The 15,180-nt window shown below is 49.8% G+C and overlaps 1 protein-coding gene and 1 long non-coding RNA gene across 2 annotated transcripts; one reads left to right on the top strand and one right to left on the bottom strand.

The window, feature by feature from the left end:
- Positions 1-1,194: 1,194 nt before the first annotated feature.
- Positions 1,195-12,271, top strand: ADGRF3 (adhesion G protein-coupled receptor F3). Its single transcript, XM_077152336.1, is given in 14 exon segments — positions 1,195-1,269; positions 2,237-2,297; positions 2,667-2,807; positions 3,314-3,487; positions 3,921-4,139; positions 4,679-4,888; positions 5,369-5,512; positions 5,676-5,766; positions 5,768-5,867; positions 6,280-6,459; positions 7,315-8,685; positions 10,081-10,122; positions 10,212-10,274; positions 10,696-12,271. Coding segments are annotated over 14 exon segments (3,075 nt in total). The 3' UTR covers positions 10,900-12,271.
- On the bottom strand, positions 1,440-4,075 carry LOC143676969 (uncharacterized). The gene is made up of 4 exons (XR_013172329.1): positions 3,577-4,075; positions 3,435-3,484; positions 2,087-2,302; positions 1,440-1,525 (listed from the first exon to the last, which is right to left on the bottom strand). It is a non-coding gene; the product is annotated as an uncharacterized LOC143676969 (long non-coding RNA).
- Positions 12,272-15,180: the final 2,909 nt, after the last annotated feature.

Genomic DNA, 15,180 nt, shown 5'->3' with positions numbered 1-15,180 from the left:
TAAGCACAAGTATCTAACACAGATCATGTTTTTTACTTTAATGGGAGCAACATATACATAATGTATGTATATTATACATAAAGTGTTAAACTATACACTTTAAACTTCTCCACATCTATTGGAGATCACTCCAAAACAGAGCTACTTCACTTTTCCCCCACAATTTTATAGAGTTCTATTATTTGGAAATCCCATAATTTATTTGTTATGTTATCCCTTTTTTAATGGACATTTCAATTGTTTATCTTATGGGTTATCACAAACAATTCTGCTTGAGCATCCTCATACACATATTTTTGCAAATATGTACAAATATATTTTTGTTAAAACTAAATGTAATCAGTATTTTGCCTTTCGATAATTGGTAAGTGATAAATACTATCTTGTTATTTCAATTTGCATTTTTATGTGTGAAATTTAATGTTTTTATATGTTTATCAACTATTGCCTGTCCTGTCTTCTGTTCACTTTGTATCTTACCGATGTAACATAGAAAATTCTTAAATAAGGAAATTAGCCCTTTGTTTGATCAAATATGTTGCCTTTTGCCTTTTACCCTAACAGTCTTTTATGTCAAATTAAACACTTTTGGGACAGTCAAATTTATTTCCTTTCTGGCTTCTAGGTTTTATGTCTTGTTTGAAAAAAGCCTTCCTCACTTCAGAATTATTTTGTGAAATTACCTAATATTCTTCAGAGTATTTTTTTTGCATTTAAGACTCTTTGGAAATTACTTTAGGGTAACAATCAGCTCTAATTTTTTTTCTTTTCTAACCTTGGCTCTTTGGTCAATAATCCAGCTTCCTGAGGGTCCCAGAGCAATCCAGATTGTCCATATCCTTTGGGAACCAAAGGCTCGACCTGGCGTAGTGGCACGTTTTTGCATGAAGGAGAACAAATGGCACTTACGGACCCTCCCCCGTCCCCTCTCCTGTTCACCAAGAGTCCTTAGTTCAGATTCCAAGGGGAGCCTGGGCAGGCCACTCTCACCTTGGGCATGTGGCTTCCAGCTGGCCCCACAGTGACCTGGGTGCCCATTTGATGCAGAGTCCCGAGTGTAGCACTTCCTCTGTAAATTCGGTCCTGGCTCCCTTCCACTCTTCCCTCCCCCCCACCGGTGCTCTGCTTGCTCTCCTCTGGGAAATTTGCATCGTGCAGCAGCCAGAGGGCTCTTGGGAACTGCTCCACTGAGCCATGGTGTGCTCGGCTGTCCCCCTGCTGCTCCTGGCCCTGACTCTCCCTCTGCTGGGGTCACCAGCTGTCCAACCTGTAAGTGAGACCATGGCGAGGAGCAGGCAAGGGCTGCAGAGCCCACACAATACCCCTGGGTGGGGGTGGGGGGCCAGGCTGGGGGGGGGCGGGGGGGAGGGCTGAAGGGAGGCAAAGTAAGATGTAAGGGAAGAGGCTGGTTCGTTACAGGATGTCCACAAGCTCAGTTTTGTTTTCCAGGGTGTGGGGATAACTCTTGTTTCTTTATTTGAGTCCTTGTGGACTCTGATGCTGAGCAGTGCTCTTCAGATCAAGCCTGCCATATAGAAAAGAAAAGAAAAGCTTTTCAGATTTGGGGACCATTGGCCTAGAGGACAGGAGAGAGTCCAGGAAATGCACCGAGAATCTGGATAAGTGCTTTTTGATTTCTGTTTTCGTCCATGGGGGTATCTATCTTTTATCTCTAACTCTATCTCTGCCTCAACGTCTACCATCTCTCTCTCTCTCTCTCTCTCTCTCTCTCTCTCCCCTCCCCCCCACATCCATATCCGTAAGGATAGATGGACATCCACATGCACAGGCAATTTTGAGAGGAAGGAGTTGGTGAGGAAATAATTTATAGGAACCAGAGATTAAGGGAAGATACTGCTGCCTTCTGCTCACCCTTGTGGCAAATGCTATGGAGGGAACAAAAGTCTCCAAGCCCAGCCAGCTCTACCTAGGCCTTCCCTCAGCAGCTCTAGACCCAGACGTTTCAGTTAGCCTAGAGGCCCCGGACGCGCAAAAGCAGGAAGGAATTAAACAAAGCACGAAGCACGTTGACTCTCCAGGGTGTGCCTGGTGCCTGGTTTCACGTGGGGTGGCTGGGGCCTCCTACCAGAAGCTTCCCCCTCTGAGGCGCAGACTTGAATTCAGGCGGAAAAGAGGCACTTCAAAGAGACTAAGTCACGCCAGATGAGCCAGGCTCGCCCGGAGAAGCAGGGGGTCAGCCTCCACTCAAAGGCCTTTCCTCTGTTTTCTGTTCCAGGGACGGACTCTGGCTGGGAGGGGGTCTGGGCAGCAACTGGACCGAGAGAGTGGAGCAGCTGGTGAGCTGGGGGACAGAGGAGGGAGAAGGACTGAGCTGTAGGGGTGGAGGAAGAGGCCTGGAGCTGGCATTGTTGGGCCAGTTCTCTAGCAGTGAGGCCAGGAGAAGACCATGCACCCCTGTGAGCTCATCCGTCAAGTGGGGGCTGCCGGGGCGATGGCATGAAACCGTGTATCTGATGTCCTGTAACTGTGGGGGGAGGGGGTGTCATGGCCCCCTGAGTCCTGTCTGTGCACCTAGAAAGGCCATGGGAGGTGGGGGCCACTCGATGTTCCTGGGAATGCCCAGGTAGGGGTGGGGGGCCCACAGAGGCTGGTGCCCGGGCTCAGCGCCTCTCCTCTCCCCTTCTGCTGCTTGTCTGCCCCTCTAGAATCAACCCCGGTCTCCGTCTATGTACGTCTGGACTTTTCAAACAAGACCTGGCCACTGACACTCTCTTGAGCCCTGACTCTCCCCCCTGCCTCTGCTTCCTCTTCTCCAGCTGCTCCCACGGGCCTCAAACTCACGACAGGTAGGGTGGGCAGTCCATGACCCCTGCCTCTCATGTCACTGCCTGCTTGGGAAGGGGACTCAGAGTGGATGAAGGGCAGGTTTCCTTGCCCTCCCATGACCTGCTTGTCAGAGATGCCACAAGCCTCTCCCTGTTTCCCAGAGAGAGTCCATGGTCCTTTCCCCCTGGCCCAGCTCCTTCCTTGCCTCCCCGCCAGACAGAGCCTTCCCTTCATGCTCTCTGCCCCTGCCCTCTGAGGTTTGACTGGGGGCCCAAGGGGCAGACAGTTGCAGGCCAGACTTCCCCACCCCCTCCCCCCATGTCTGTCCAGTGTGACCTCAGCTGCTTTGAGCCCTGGCTGAGGACACAGTCCCTGATGGGGGCACTTGCCTGAGGCACCTGTGACTTTGGAAGTGCTGCAGATACCCAGCCCTAGACCCTCCTAGGCATCCAGCAGCTTTCAGTCGTGCCTACCTGGCTTTCTCAGACAGCCTGCCCATCTCATGTCCCCCTCCCTGCTATCGCAGAGTGTAACGCCAACCAGGATGGGGACTTCAGCTGTGACTGCCTCCCCGGGTACCGGTGGAATGCCAACATCTGCTCCCATCACCGTCCCTGCCAAATCACCCACAACCACCAGCCTTGTACCTGTCTTGTCTTCAGCCATCCTGAGCCTGGGTACTGCCAGTTGCTGCCACCTGGTAAGGAGGAATTTGGAAAACAGTGGTCCCAAGTGGAGCTGCAACTTGAGCTGGGAGAAAACCCCAGCTATCACAGCAGATCACAGTACCCGAGTAGTGAGATGAATGGGCAATAGGGCCCAGAGACCCAGGACAAGAGGAGAAAGTGCTAGAGTGACCTTGTTCTTGACCCTATGAGGCCAGGAAGATGTTCTAGCAGCCCCAAGAAACCTGGGAGAGGGAAAGTCATAGGTCACAAGGGTTCCCATTATTGTTTCCAATGACAGATTGAGTCTTCTGTGCTGGGCTGTAGTCGCCCCACCCAGATGCCCACCCAGGGACCAAACAGTGCTAGGTGGGGAGGGAGTGTGGAAAATGGGGAGGGAGTGAGAGCCTGACTGCATCCAGGGGCCATGAGTTCCTCCAGGGTCCCCTGTCTCCTGCCTCCCTGCAGCCCCTGGGACCCTGAGCCTGAACTCCTGGTGGCAGAGCCCCAGCAACACACTGAACCTGACCCTCCTTGTAAGCCACGAGGTCACCCACCTGAGCTGGTTCCTGTGGCGTCCAGGGAGCGCCAGACCCATCATCCTGCAGCCGGGAACACAGGTGTCCCTCTCCTCCAGCCAGGGCCAGGCTGCCCTCAGCATCCTCAACATGTCCCATTCCTGGGCAGGTACCTGGCCCACCCTCTTCTCGTCTCTCTTCCCCTCTTTCTTCTTCTTCCCCTTCTTCCTGTAATTCCCTTTATATCTTCCTCCTCCTCCCTCCCTCCCTTCCCCTTCCATCTTCTCTTTTCTTTTTCATCTTTGCATTTATGCACTCTGGGGAACAGAAGCTAAGCGACCTATTGATGTGAAATATCATAATACGGAGAATGCTGGAAATATGGTCTCAATATCAGGGCGATGTTTTTCTTTAAGGTAGGAAAATGGCAGGGGTTAGCAGCGGAAGGGAGAGAGGGTCCTGTTAGAATTCATGCCTGCGGGCCAATAAAGAAAAGGGTCAAGAGCCTCTTCTGCAGGTCTCCCTTTTTGAGGGCAGGGAGTGACCTCTGGAAGGGCCATCCTGGGATCCTTCTGGCTGGGGTTAAGCCCTGGGGGGACCGCAGAGGAGGGGCCCGTGAAAGCTGCCCTAGCTGCAGCTTGGGGAGCGACACAGGTTCTGTGGTGGGGGCGGGAGGAACCCGGCAGTGCCAAGGGTGTGTGACTGCAGGTGAGTACAGCTGCTGCTTTGAGGCCCGGGGCTTCAGGCAGGAGCTGCACCAGGAGGTGAGGGTGCCCTTGCAGGCAACAGACGTGGCTCGACTCCCAAACCAGCTCTCCATCTCCTGCACCACCTCCCCTGGCTTCCAGCTGAGCTGCTGCCTCCCCAGCACACACCAGGCCTACACTGTTTCCTGGAGCCCCGGGGAGGGTAGTCACGGTATGCAGAGGGGCCTGGCTTGCAGGGGCAGGGGAGAAGGTGACAGCCAGTCTCCTGCAGGCAGCTCGATCTTCGGCTCACCTGTGAATTCTGGGTCCATGTTTTACCCCATCAGAGCCATTCTGGTTTTACTAGAGGGATAACGAGCACATGTGTATAGATAAAATTTTGCAAAGTGCATTTACTCATAATCTCTTTTAACTCTCACAATAAAGTCTGTGACGTTAGTTTGATGATGGTCCCCATTTTATGAGGGAACCATGGCTTTGAATCCTAGAGCTAGTTAGAGACACCGAGGCCTCAATTCCAGGTCGCTTTCATCAAAATCCACGGCACAATCTGCCCAAGAATCACTGGACTCTTCCCCGCTACTGCATTCCCTTCTGAAATTCCTAGAAAGACTGAAACAGCATCTCTGGGGCTGCTGGTTTCTAGCTCTGTCCACTGTGTGAAAGCCCCCTTCTCGCCTCTCACCCTCAGCCTCTGTGTTCAACATGTCCAGCTCCCAGTGCTTCGTGCTGGCCACTCGGAGCTGCCCCCCGGTGGACACCACGTATGCCTGTGAGCTGCAGAGCCCAGGACTGGCCCCTCTCAGGGTCCCCATCTCCGTCACCATCATTCAGGGTACATGGAGCTCTGGAATCCAGCTGGCCAACCTCCCACTGGCTCTCCTCCCTGGGGTGTCCGTTTCCTGGGCCACTTGGCCAGGTTCTGGAATCTGCAGGGATCTCTGCCCAAGGTAAGGTTCGGAAGAGGCTGCGCTCGCTCACGCATCGCCATTCTTCAGATGGAGACATTACCTGCCCCGAGGACCCCTCAGCTGTTGCCTGGAATGTCACCAAGGCCGTCCATGTGGCCCAGGCCCCATGCCCCAGGAACAGGAGTGGTAACGAGGCCCTGTGGGCCCAGCGGGCTCTGGGGACCCACCCACAGCAGCTGCAAAGATGCAGTGCTCCTGGCCGGGCTTCAGAGAACCCAGGTAAAGTTTCGGCCCGCTGCCCACATGCCTCACCCTTCATAACCGTCCCCCTCCTCACTCAGGACCCACAGCTTCCCAGCGCTGTGACCCTTTCCCCCGAGTCCCAGTCAGAAGGTTGTTCAGCTTCTCTGAACTGGAGAACTAGCAGAGCCAGGGAGTAGGTGAAAGGGGGCCTTGGAAAGGCCAGTGCTCTCCATCAATCCCCCACAAGGCTCACACCCAATCCCACCAAGTGTCCCTGCCACAGAATTCCCATCTGCTCCTTCCATGTGGCTCCTGCCCCTCTCTTCCACCAGGAAGAGGTGTGGAGTATTGGGGTGGGGTGGGAAGGAACTGGAGGCAGGAAGAGGAGGTAGCCTTTCTTTCAGGAGGACTTTCCCACCTGTCCACCTCCCTACTCTGTGTGTCTCAGCTGCTGCGGGCAGACCAGGGCTGGCCGGCTGATGAGGTGCCCCAGATCCTGGCACAGCTGCCAGGGCAGGCGGTGATGGTAAGCTCAGCCTCTGACTTATTGGCACTACTGGACACCATGAGACTCCTGGCCGAGGTGGTGACAGAGGCCAGAATGCAACTTGACCGCAGTGCCCTGGAGGTGAGAGCTCTAGGCCACGGCAGGTGCCAGCTGGCTAGTGGGGGCCAGAGGCTCTTCACCTGTGGCAGGTCTGTCCCTCTGACATCACCATGGGCTGTCTGTGGCTCTCTCTAGAGTCCAAGCATCTGCTCCCCTAGTGCATTTCTCCCCTTGGGCACCAGTCTCCAAGACCTTGGAGTGCTGGGGGAAAGCAAGAAGGGGCAAGAAGACATGAGTGTAGGTGCAGTCATGCAGATGCAGATGTGGCTATGACACGACCCCACCACTCATGTGCATGCATGCGCGCACACCCACACTCATGCACACACATACACAGTGCCTACATGGAGATACTTCAGTGCACTTGGGTTTGCTGGACTCACCTAAATCACCTCTCAGAAAAGGCATTGGTTGGTGACCCTTGAGCTGCAGCCAAAGGACTAACTGGAGGCAGTGACATAATTATGCCAGAAATACCTATCCCATGTGAACATGGAGACGTCCATGATGTCTCCACTTTAGGGCACTGTGTTCGCTACCATGGGCACCATCCTTAGCTTTTCAGACCTGCAAGGGTCTAGGAGTCAGAAAGGGGCCCTCCTAAGATCTGGGTGCCACCAGGAATGAGGGGGAAGAAGGGCTCTCAGACAGAGCAGCTGGCTGTGGACCAGGCGACCATCTCCCTGACAGCTCCCCAGCCTTCCCATCAGGCAAGTCTTCCCATCACAGGCTTGTCTTCCTCTTCCCTCTCTCCCCCACCTTGGGTCTTGCACTGGACTAGGAAGGATCGATTTGGGGGCCTGTCATTCCCAGTGCCCCTGGCTCTGTGCCGTGGGCTCCAGCTGGCAGGGCTCGTTTCTCTTTTGGTTGCTGCAGGACCTTCTAAGAACCACAGACATGGTCCTAGACTTGGACCCTAGTTCTCTGTGGATGCCAGCCCACTCCCAGGAGCCCTCCGCATCCTCATCTTTCCTGCTGGCCGTGGAGAGCCTGACCTGCACCCTGTGCCCGCAGGAGCACCCTTTCTCCTTCAACTCATCCAATGTGCAGCTGCAGACCCAGATCCTCAGCCCCCCGTTTCCTGGCGACTACAAGATCTCCTTCCCCACCCAGCCTCAGCTACGGGCCCAGATTTCCAGGCACTCATTGGCCCCACTGGGCCATAATGGAACTGACGTCCATATTACCAGCCTGTTGCTACGCAAAATGGACCACGTTCTGCCCTCTAACTATGTTCCGGGGCTGAGGGGCTCCCTCTATGCCACTCCTGGTCTGGTCCTCTCTGCTACCATCATGGCAGGTGCCCAGACCTTTAAACAGGGACAGATCTCCATGGACTTTGGGGACCAAAAGGGCACACCCCACTGTGTTTTCTGGGACCACGATCTCTTCCAGGGCAATGGGGGCTGGTCAGATGAAGGGTGCCAGGCCCAGAAAGCTGGGGTCTGCCCCTCTGTTCACTGCCTCTGTGGGCATCTCACCGCCTTCTCCATCCTCATGTCCTGACGCCCTGCTCCAGACAGCCTTAGCCTGGAACTGCTGGGCCAGCTGGGCTTGGGGGCCTCCATCCCGGCCCTGCTGGTGTGCTTGGGCGTGTACAGGTTGGTGTGGAGAGCCGTGGTACGCAACAAGGTGGCCTATTTTCGCCATTCAGCCCTGCTCAATGTGGTGCTCTGCCTGCTGGCCGCAGACACCTGCTTCCTGGGAGCCCCGCTGCTTCCTCCAGAGCCGCACAGCCCACTCTGCCTGGCTGCTGCCTTCCTCTACCTGGCCACCTTTTTCTGGATGCTGGCACAGGCCCTGGTGTTGGCACACCAGCTGTTTTTTGTCTTCCATCAGCTGTCCAAGCATCGGGTACTCCCCCTGATGGTTGTCCTTGGTTATGTGTGCCCACTGGGGGTTGCAGGTGTCACCCTGGGCCTCTACCTACCCCAGGGGCAGTACCTGGGGGAGGGGGCCTGCTGGCTGAATGGCAAGGGAGGGGCGCTCTACACCTTCGTGGGGCCGGTGCTGGCCATCGTGGGTGTGAACGGGCTGGTACTAACCATAGCTGTGCTCAAGCTGCTGAGACCTTCACTGTCAGAGGGACCCCAGGTGGAGAAGCGACAAGCCCTGCTTGGGGTTTTCAAAGCGCTGCTCTTTCTCACTCCTGTCTTTGGCCTCACATGGGGGCTGGGCCTGGCCACTCTGTTAGAGGAAGTCTCCGTGGTCCCTCACTACGTCTTCACCATTCTCAACTCCTCCCAGGTGGGTGGTAAGTGGTGGCTGGGTTTTTTGCCCTTTGAGGTAGTCTTAGTCAATTCCAGTCCCTTCTCAAGGAAGCATCATGGTGGAGCAAAAGAAACCTAGGCTTGGGAATTTTAGAAGGTTTGAGTTTGGATTCCAGTTCTTCCATTGACTAGCTAGATAACCTCTCTGTGCTTTTGTTTTCTTCTCTGTGAAATAGGGATGACAACAATACCTGCCCTGCTGGCTTTCCAGGTTGTGAGCTCAAAAAACTTGTGAACTCTGAAGTCCTTGTATTGGAATTAAGAAGCAGATCAAATAAATGTAGCTGAAAGGAAGAAAGGGAGATGATGAGAATGGTTCGGGGCCCTGGGCTGGCCCTGGTCAGTAGTAGTCAGCTTAGCCCCCTAACACCCCTTTTATCTTCCTTCCCTTCCCACCTTCTCCTGCCCAGAGGGCTCAGTGTTCTTCAACAATAGCAGGGACTTCCCTCAAGCTTTGCTGTGGGGAGACTGCCTGAGGGAGAGCATATTTCTGGGGACTGGGAGTCCCTGTCCCCTCCACCTTGGGACTTATACTGACATTTTCTTTCTTCATTGTCTCCCTCTGAGCAACTATGGTCTTAGCTGCAGAAACTGCTATGTGTCTTGATGTTTCAGACGTTAGGGGGCAGATTTTTAGAGGGGAAAACCAAGGGACCAGAGAGTCCCCAGGAGTCCAGGTTGTAACCAGGAGCCCTGGAACCTGATTCTGACTGCTCTGAATGGGCTGGTCTGTCTCAGGAAAGCTAACCCAAAACATGCTCGTCCATCCTTCATTGTCTTCCCTATCTGTGAAATGGCTCAGTCTCTAATACAGTTGAAAGGATAAATAAGATCATGGTAATCATTCACATCAACATTTCTTTAACTGAGAACCCACTCTCCAGGGTGACCTAGGAAGGAGAACGATACTAACAGCTGCCATATATTGAGTCCTTACCATGGGCCATGATCTCCTTGAGTCCTTCATACGATCTTGTGAAATAGGTACTGTTCTTATCCCCCCTTTTACATGCAAGGAAACTGAAGTGCAGAGAGGTTACAGAACCTGCTTCCATGCAATGGAGTGGAGCCCGGAACCAGGCGTGATTGATTCTGGCCGGCGCTCTTTACTGCCCCACCTCTAAGAGAAGCCAGGGGATTGTCAGTGCCCAATCCTTCCATAACTCCCCTGTGACCAGGGCAGTAAGAAATCAGGAAGGAAAGCACCAGAATTGGATCCTCTGCACCAAATGATGCTAATGCACAGAAAAAGCAAAACAAAGCATCAGGGTGTGAATTAGACAGGACAGAATAAGGGAGGAGGGGAAGGGAATGAGTTGATTTGGGTTGATTGCTACTCCCTGATCAGCTTATTCCCATGTTTTCATCTCAGGGTGTCTTCATCTTACTGTTTGGTTGCCTCATGGACAAGAAGGTGAGTCTTCTGCCTCCCCTCCCGCCTGACTCGCGGTCTAAAGGCCAGGACTTTGGCTGGTGAGACTGGGGCTCCTACCTCTCCCACAGGTGCAAGAGGCCTTACTCAAACGCTTCTGCCGCACCCTAACCCCCAACTCTGCCACCTCCCTGGTGAGTTATCTTCAAATGCTCAGTTGTCCCCTGACAGCAGGTCAGAAGCAGGTGTTCCACAGAGATGAGCAGAGCCAGAAGCCAAAATGAGATTGGGGTTGTTTTTTAGAAGGGACGTATTTCAGGCTAAAGCCTTCCGGAGATGGAGAGAGCAGCCCAGTCAGAGCAGTCAGAATCAGATTCCTGAGTTCCTGGTTACAGCCTGGACTGCTGGGGGCTGTCTTGGGTCCCCCATCTAAGTATCTAAGTATCTGCCTCTGGTTAGTACCTGAAGGGAAGAGGTAGGCTCAGCACCCATGGAGTTACTCTAGCTCTAGAGAGCAGTTCCTAGGATCACTGCAGCCTGGCAGGAGGGGCGTGAGAATGAGTATTGATTACCATAAGAACCACCCCGTAATTGGGCCCTTTCATCCCTTTGCAGGCCACAAATGAAGCCAGTAACTTGGAACACAGCCGAGGACTACGTGCAAACACCAGGCAAGAATTAAGCTTTCTTGGGAGGATGTCAGCAGCGTGGAGCAGTGATGGATGTTGCCATGAGCTTCCTGGAAAAGCTCCTGACAGGGACTCCTCTTCTCATGCCTATGCCAGCACAAAGGGTGGGGAACAGGCTTTTCCAGGGTAAACATTTCTAAATAGGCCTCGGAGAGCAGAGAGTTTTCCCAGAGAGCTGGAGGGAGTTTCACCCCCATCAACCCTAGACTTTTCACTCTGCAAAGGCCTTTCACACCATCGTGTTCTCAATTATCCTGAAAATGCTAGGGAAATTCTTGCCTTGATGGAATTGTCAGTGGTGGACTCGGTGTCCAGAGGGAAGACTGCCTGCAGAGGTTGGGCAGGTTCTCCTCTCACCAGCCCCTGAGTTTCAGGACAAGTTCCTTCCCAGGGAAGACAGAAGCTTCAGAGTGAACCACACACAGGAACCGATGTTCCTGCAAAGGAGCTGAGGTCCTGTGCCTGGATCTGCACGATGAGCCTCGTCCAATGCTCCTTCCCCGCCCAGAGCTCAGCCCCTGGGAAAAGTGGGCTTATATTTCCATTAGTCAAGCCCCCTTCTCTCTGAGCTCACCTCTCCCCACTCCCCAACCATCTAAGGAATATTGAATGAAAAAAAAAAACAGATAAAGTTACCTCATGAATAAGCCTACCTTTCCTGTAAAAATAATCAACAAATCCAAAATAATTGCAAGTAAAACTGTTTCAACCCATTTCTACCTTATACAACAGGACATGTTACATATATTGTGGTGAAATAGGTTGTTCAGTGATTTCTGATTATTTCTTCTCAATAGTTATGAACAAAGACAACTTAATTGACAGGAACTCTGAACTTCGAGACACTGGAGGCAAAATTTGCTTATTTCTTATCAAAGTCTAGGAAAAGATGAAGTTAATATATTCTTTCTTTAATCTTTAAAAAGATATCAATAGAAAATACAAGTTTTACAGCTGTATGCTTATATACAAAGAGGCACTGATGTGAGCACAATTTGCAAGAATGTGTTTTAAAATTCCAAAGTAGAGGGAAATGTACCACTGACTGCCAAGGGTTGAGGGAAAAGTTTACAAACACTGAAATTAAAAGCATCAGGATCAAGCTAGGACTAAATATAGAGAAGAAAGACTTAAAGGAACGCCTTTAGAGGACATCAAGACGTCTGGTTGAATTAATTCATGGAATTCAGAAGAGATGACAGGATTCTGAAAATTTTTAAACAAAATAAATGAAAAGTTCTGATGAATCAGTCTGTTGAAAATTCATGGATACTTTAAAAAAAATAGAATGGGGAATTATCTGTTAAAAATGAATATGCTACCACGTACCATGAAAATATATTTTTACAAACAATAAACCTTCATTTAAAGATTTGTGTGGATATTTTCATTGTGAAAAAATTGGCCCTGAATGGATACGATCTAGATGGATTTGATCATTCTCTCAAATAGAAATGCCAACTTGTCAGGGCAATTGTTCTATTTCTATTCCTTCATCCTTCTCCCAGCACCCAAAAAAGGCAGCCAGCTGTCAACGGTTAAGCTCTGCCTTGTTCACTTTTCCTGTCCACTTCATTTCACTTTCATTTTATTAATATTTAGTTTTAATTTTTTATTATAAGAGTAAGAAATTTTGGTCAAAGAGCAAATAACATACTGTTTAGAAGAAACAGATTCCTTCTCTTAGAATGCTTCTGCAGATGTTTTTATTCTCGTTTTCCTTCTCAATAAGTATTGCTCAATACTTACTGAGAAGGAAAATGAGAGTATTCTCAATACTCAGTGCATGCTCTGCTGAAAAAACATGCCTTTAGAAGTGACAGAGGAAACGACAGGCCTTTGTGCACTTGGCTCCCATCATTAAAAAAAAAAAGTTAAAAGCACTGAAAAAGAAAGTTCTGGAGACGAAGATAAGAAACTGACATTTAACACCAATTCCATTTCTCAAAAGAAGGCTTAAAAATAAGGGAACTGATAAATGTACATAGGATGCCCATTTCAACATCTTCACATTATCAAAAAACTGGGAATCAAGAGGCAGTTGGTAAAATAAATTATGATATATATGATATATCCACACAAAGGAATACTATGTGGTGATTTAAAATTGTTTGGGTTATAAAGCTAAGGAAAACAAAAAGTTTCAGGAACAGTATTATATTATGCATTTTGGTCCATTATGCCCATAGAGGTATATGGATATTGAAAAGGAGTGGCATCAAAATATTATCAGTGAATATCTCAACTAACTTGATTTTAAATTTTCTTCTACTCTCTTTATAAATTGTTTGAATTCCTTTTTACAGTGAGCTGCATTTTTTTTTTTCTTGCACAGGCAGGCACCAGGAATTGGACCCGGGGCTCCAGCATGGCAGGCTGAGCTGCATTTTTATGAGAAAAAATAAAATTATTTTAAAACAGTTCTGAACATTTTGCAAATTTAAAATATTAACTTAAACAGACAAAAACAAAATATCCCCTGGAATTTAGATTTGCACGAATAGGGGATCCTGAGAAAGCTTTGAACCCTATCTTTGGAGTTCTGTTTTGGGAATCAATTCTGTTTGATCACCGATGGTCCTTTTAAGCCTGGATGGAAAAAAATGGCTCCTGATTTGAGTTTGCTGCAGCTACAAAAAGTGCTGACATGCCTAAATGCTTCTTGTCTTCCCCCAAAAAGTGTATTTCCTTGCAGAATAGTATCTCAACTCATTATTTTTGTCCTCCCATCCCCACCTCCTCCCATTTCCTCTCGATCAATGATCCCGCTTCACTGGAAAGTTAGAATACACCTATTCAGAGCTCCAAATAAACCGCGATAAGCACAGGCAGAGAATCTCTGAGCCATCCATTAAAGCCAGCGAAAGAGTCTGGAAGACCCTGCTACTGCCTTTCACTCCCCGAGAAAGACCAGAATTTGAGAGGCCTAAAGAAAATGAACAAAATGAGAAAGGATAGGCATAGAGGTTAGGCTAAGAATCAGGACTCTTTTCTCTGGAAAGGAAGGAAAAAAGGCATGGATTTTTGACTCTTTTGTTGGCTGCTATAGCCTTGGCATCTAGTAGTGCCCGACACAGAAACACTCAGAAAATCCTGGTTGGGTGAATGAAATATCGAGACCAAAGGAAGAATATGCACTTCCGCTCAGAGCCAGAGACCATCAGAAGCAAACAGCCGGGGCATGGGAGGGAGCAAATAAAAGGCTCTGCTCCCAAATGCTTGGGTGGCGCAACAAAGAGTCTAATTAAAATTTTACACGAAGAGAGAGACACATAATAGCACACCCAGGTGTCTAAGAATGAACATTAAGGGCTCCATCAGAGGAGGTACGTCTAACCGCCCTAGCCAGGGTTCACCTTTGGAAGCAGTTATGCTAATGAAAACAACTTGGCTTTACACATAAAGAATGTTTTAAAGTAGCTCACGACTTGTGCAAAGGTGGCTGAACGTATGGCTCAACCTCAAAACTAGAGCTTCAGCAACACCACTAAAGCCGCTTTGGTGCTTCTCTCCAGTCTGATTTCACTGCCCCTCCACCCCATCAATAGCCCTAACTTCTGTCCTGCATTTTCCCCCTACTTATTTTTTTTTGAAACTAAAAACTCTATACTTTCACTAGTTTTTCCATTAAGGTCCTTTTTCTATGTCAGAATCCCATCTAGGACCCCACTTTGCATTTAATTATCATCTCCTCTGGTCTGTGACAATTCCTCAGTCTTCTTTTTTTTTTTTTAATGACCTTGATAGTTTTGAGTATTGGTCACCTATTTTGTAGAATGTCCCTCAATGTGAGTGGGTCTGAAGTGGCTTGTGGTTGGTCTGGAAAGAAGACCACAGGGGTGAAGTGTCCATTTCGGGAGGTATGTGACACCCACGTGACGCACTGTGTGTAACCTGCACGACCCGCTGAGTGATGCTCGCGGGGCCCCGCGCTGACTTCCCCTTTCCAGAACCTCTTCACCGGAGGCAAGTCACTAGGCCCGGCCTGTGCTATGCTCCGTCTCCCAGAGGGGACAGTATCTACATATATTGTTCAGAATCTTCAGGAAGGACTAGTTGTCTCTTCTCCCTTTCCTTCATTTTTTATAAAATATTTTTACCTCATCTGTAGGCATCCTAAAAATGTACTTATTTTTGCACCTTTCCCGTCAATAGACATTACTTACACTATTCCGTTGTTGGGCAATGCTGCTGTGAACACTCTTGCATATATCTTCCAGCACAAAAGATTCTTCAGGGAATATGAGTGGAAATCCCAGGTTACAGCCCATGCATCTTCAAACGTATCAGATCATGACACACTGTTTTCCAAAGGGGTTATACCAATTTGGAATCTCACCAGCCCTATACAAAAGTCCCTATTATGCGGCATTTTCACCAACATATGGGATTCTCCTAGTTTTTGCCAGTC

The sequence above is a fragment of the Tamandua tetradactyla genome, chromosome 3 (assembly GCF_023851605.1).
Source record: "Tamandua tetradactyla isolate mTamTet1 chromosome 3, mTamTet1.pri, whole genome shotgun sequence".
NCBI classification, from domain to species: Eukaryota; Metazoa; Chordata; class Mammalia; order Pilosa; family Myrmecophagidae; genus Tamandua; species Tamandua tetradactyla.
The sequence above is the reverse complement of the archived record's forward strand: the minus strand, read 5'-3'. Positions and strand labels throughout refer to the sequence as shown.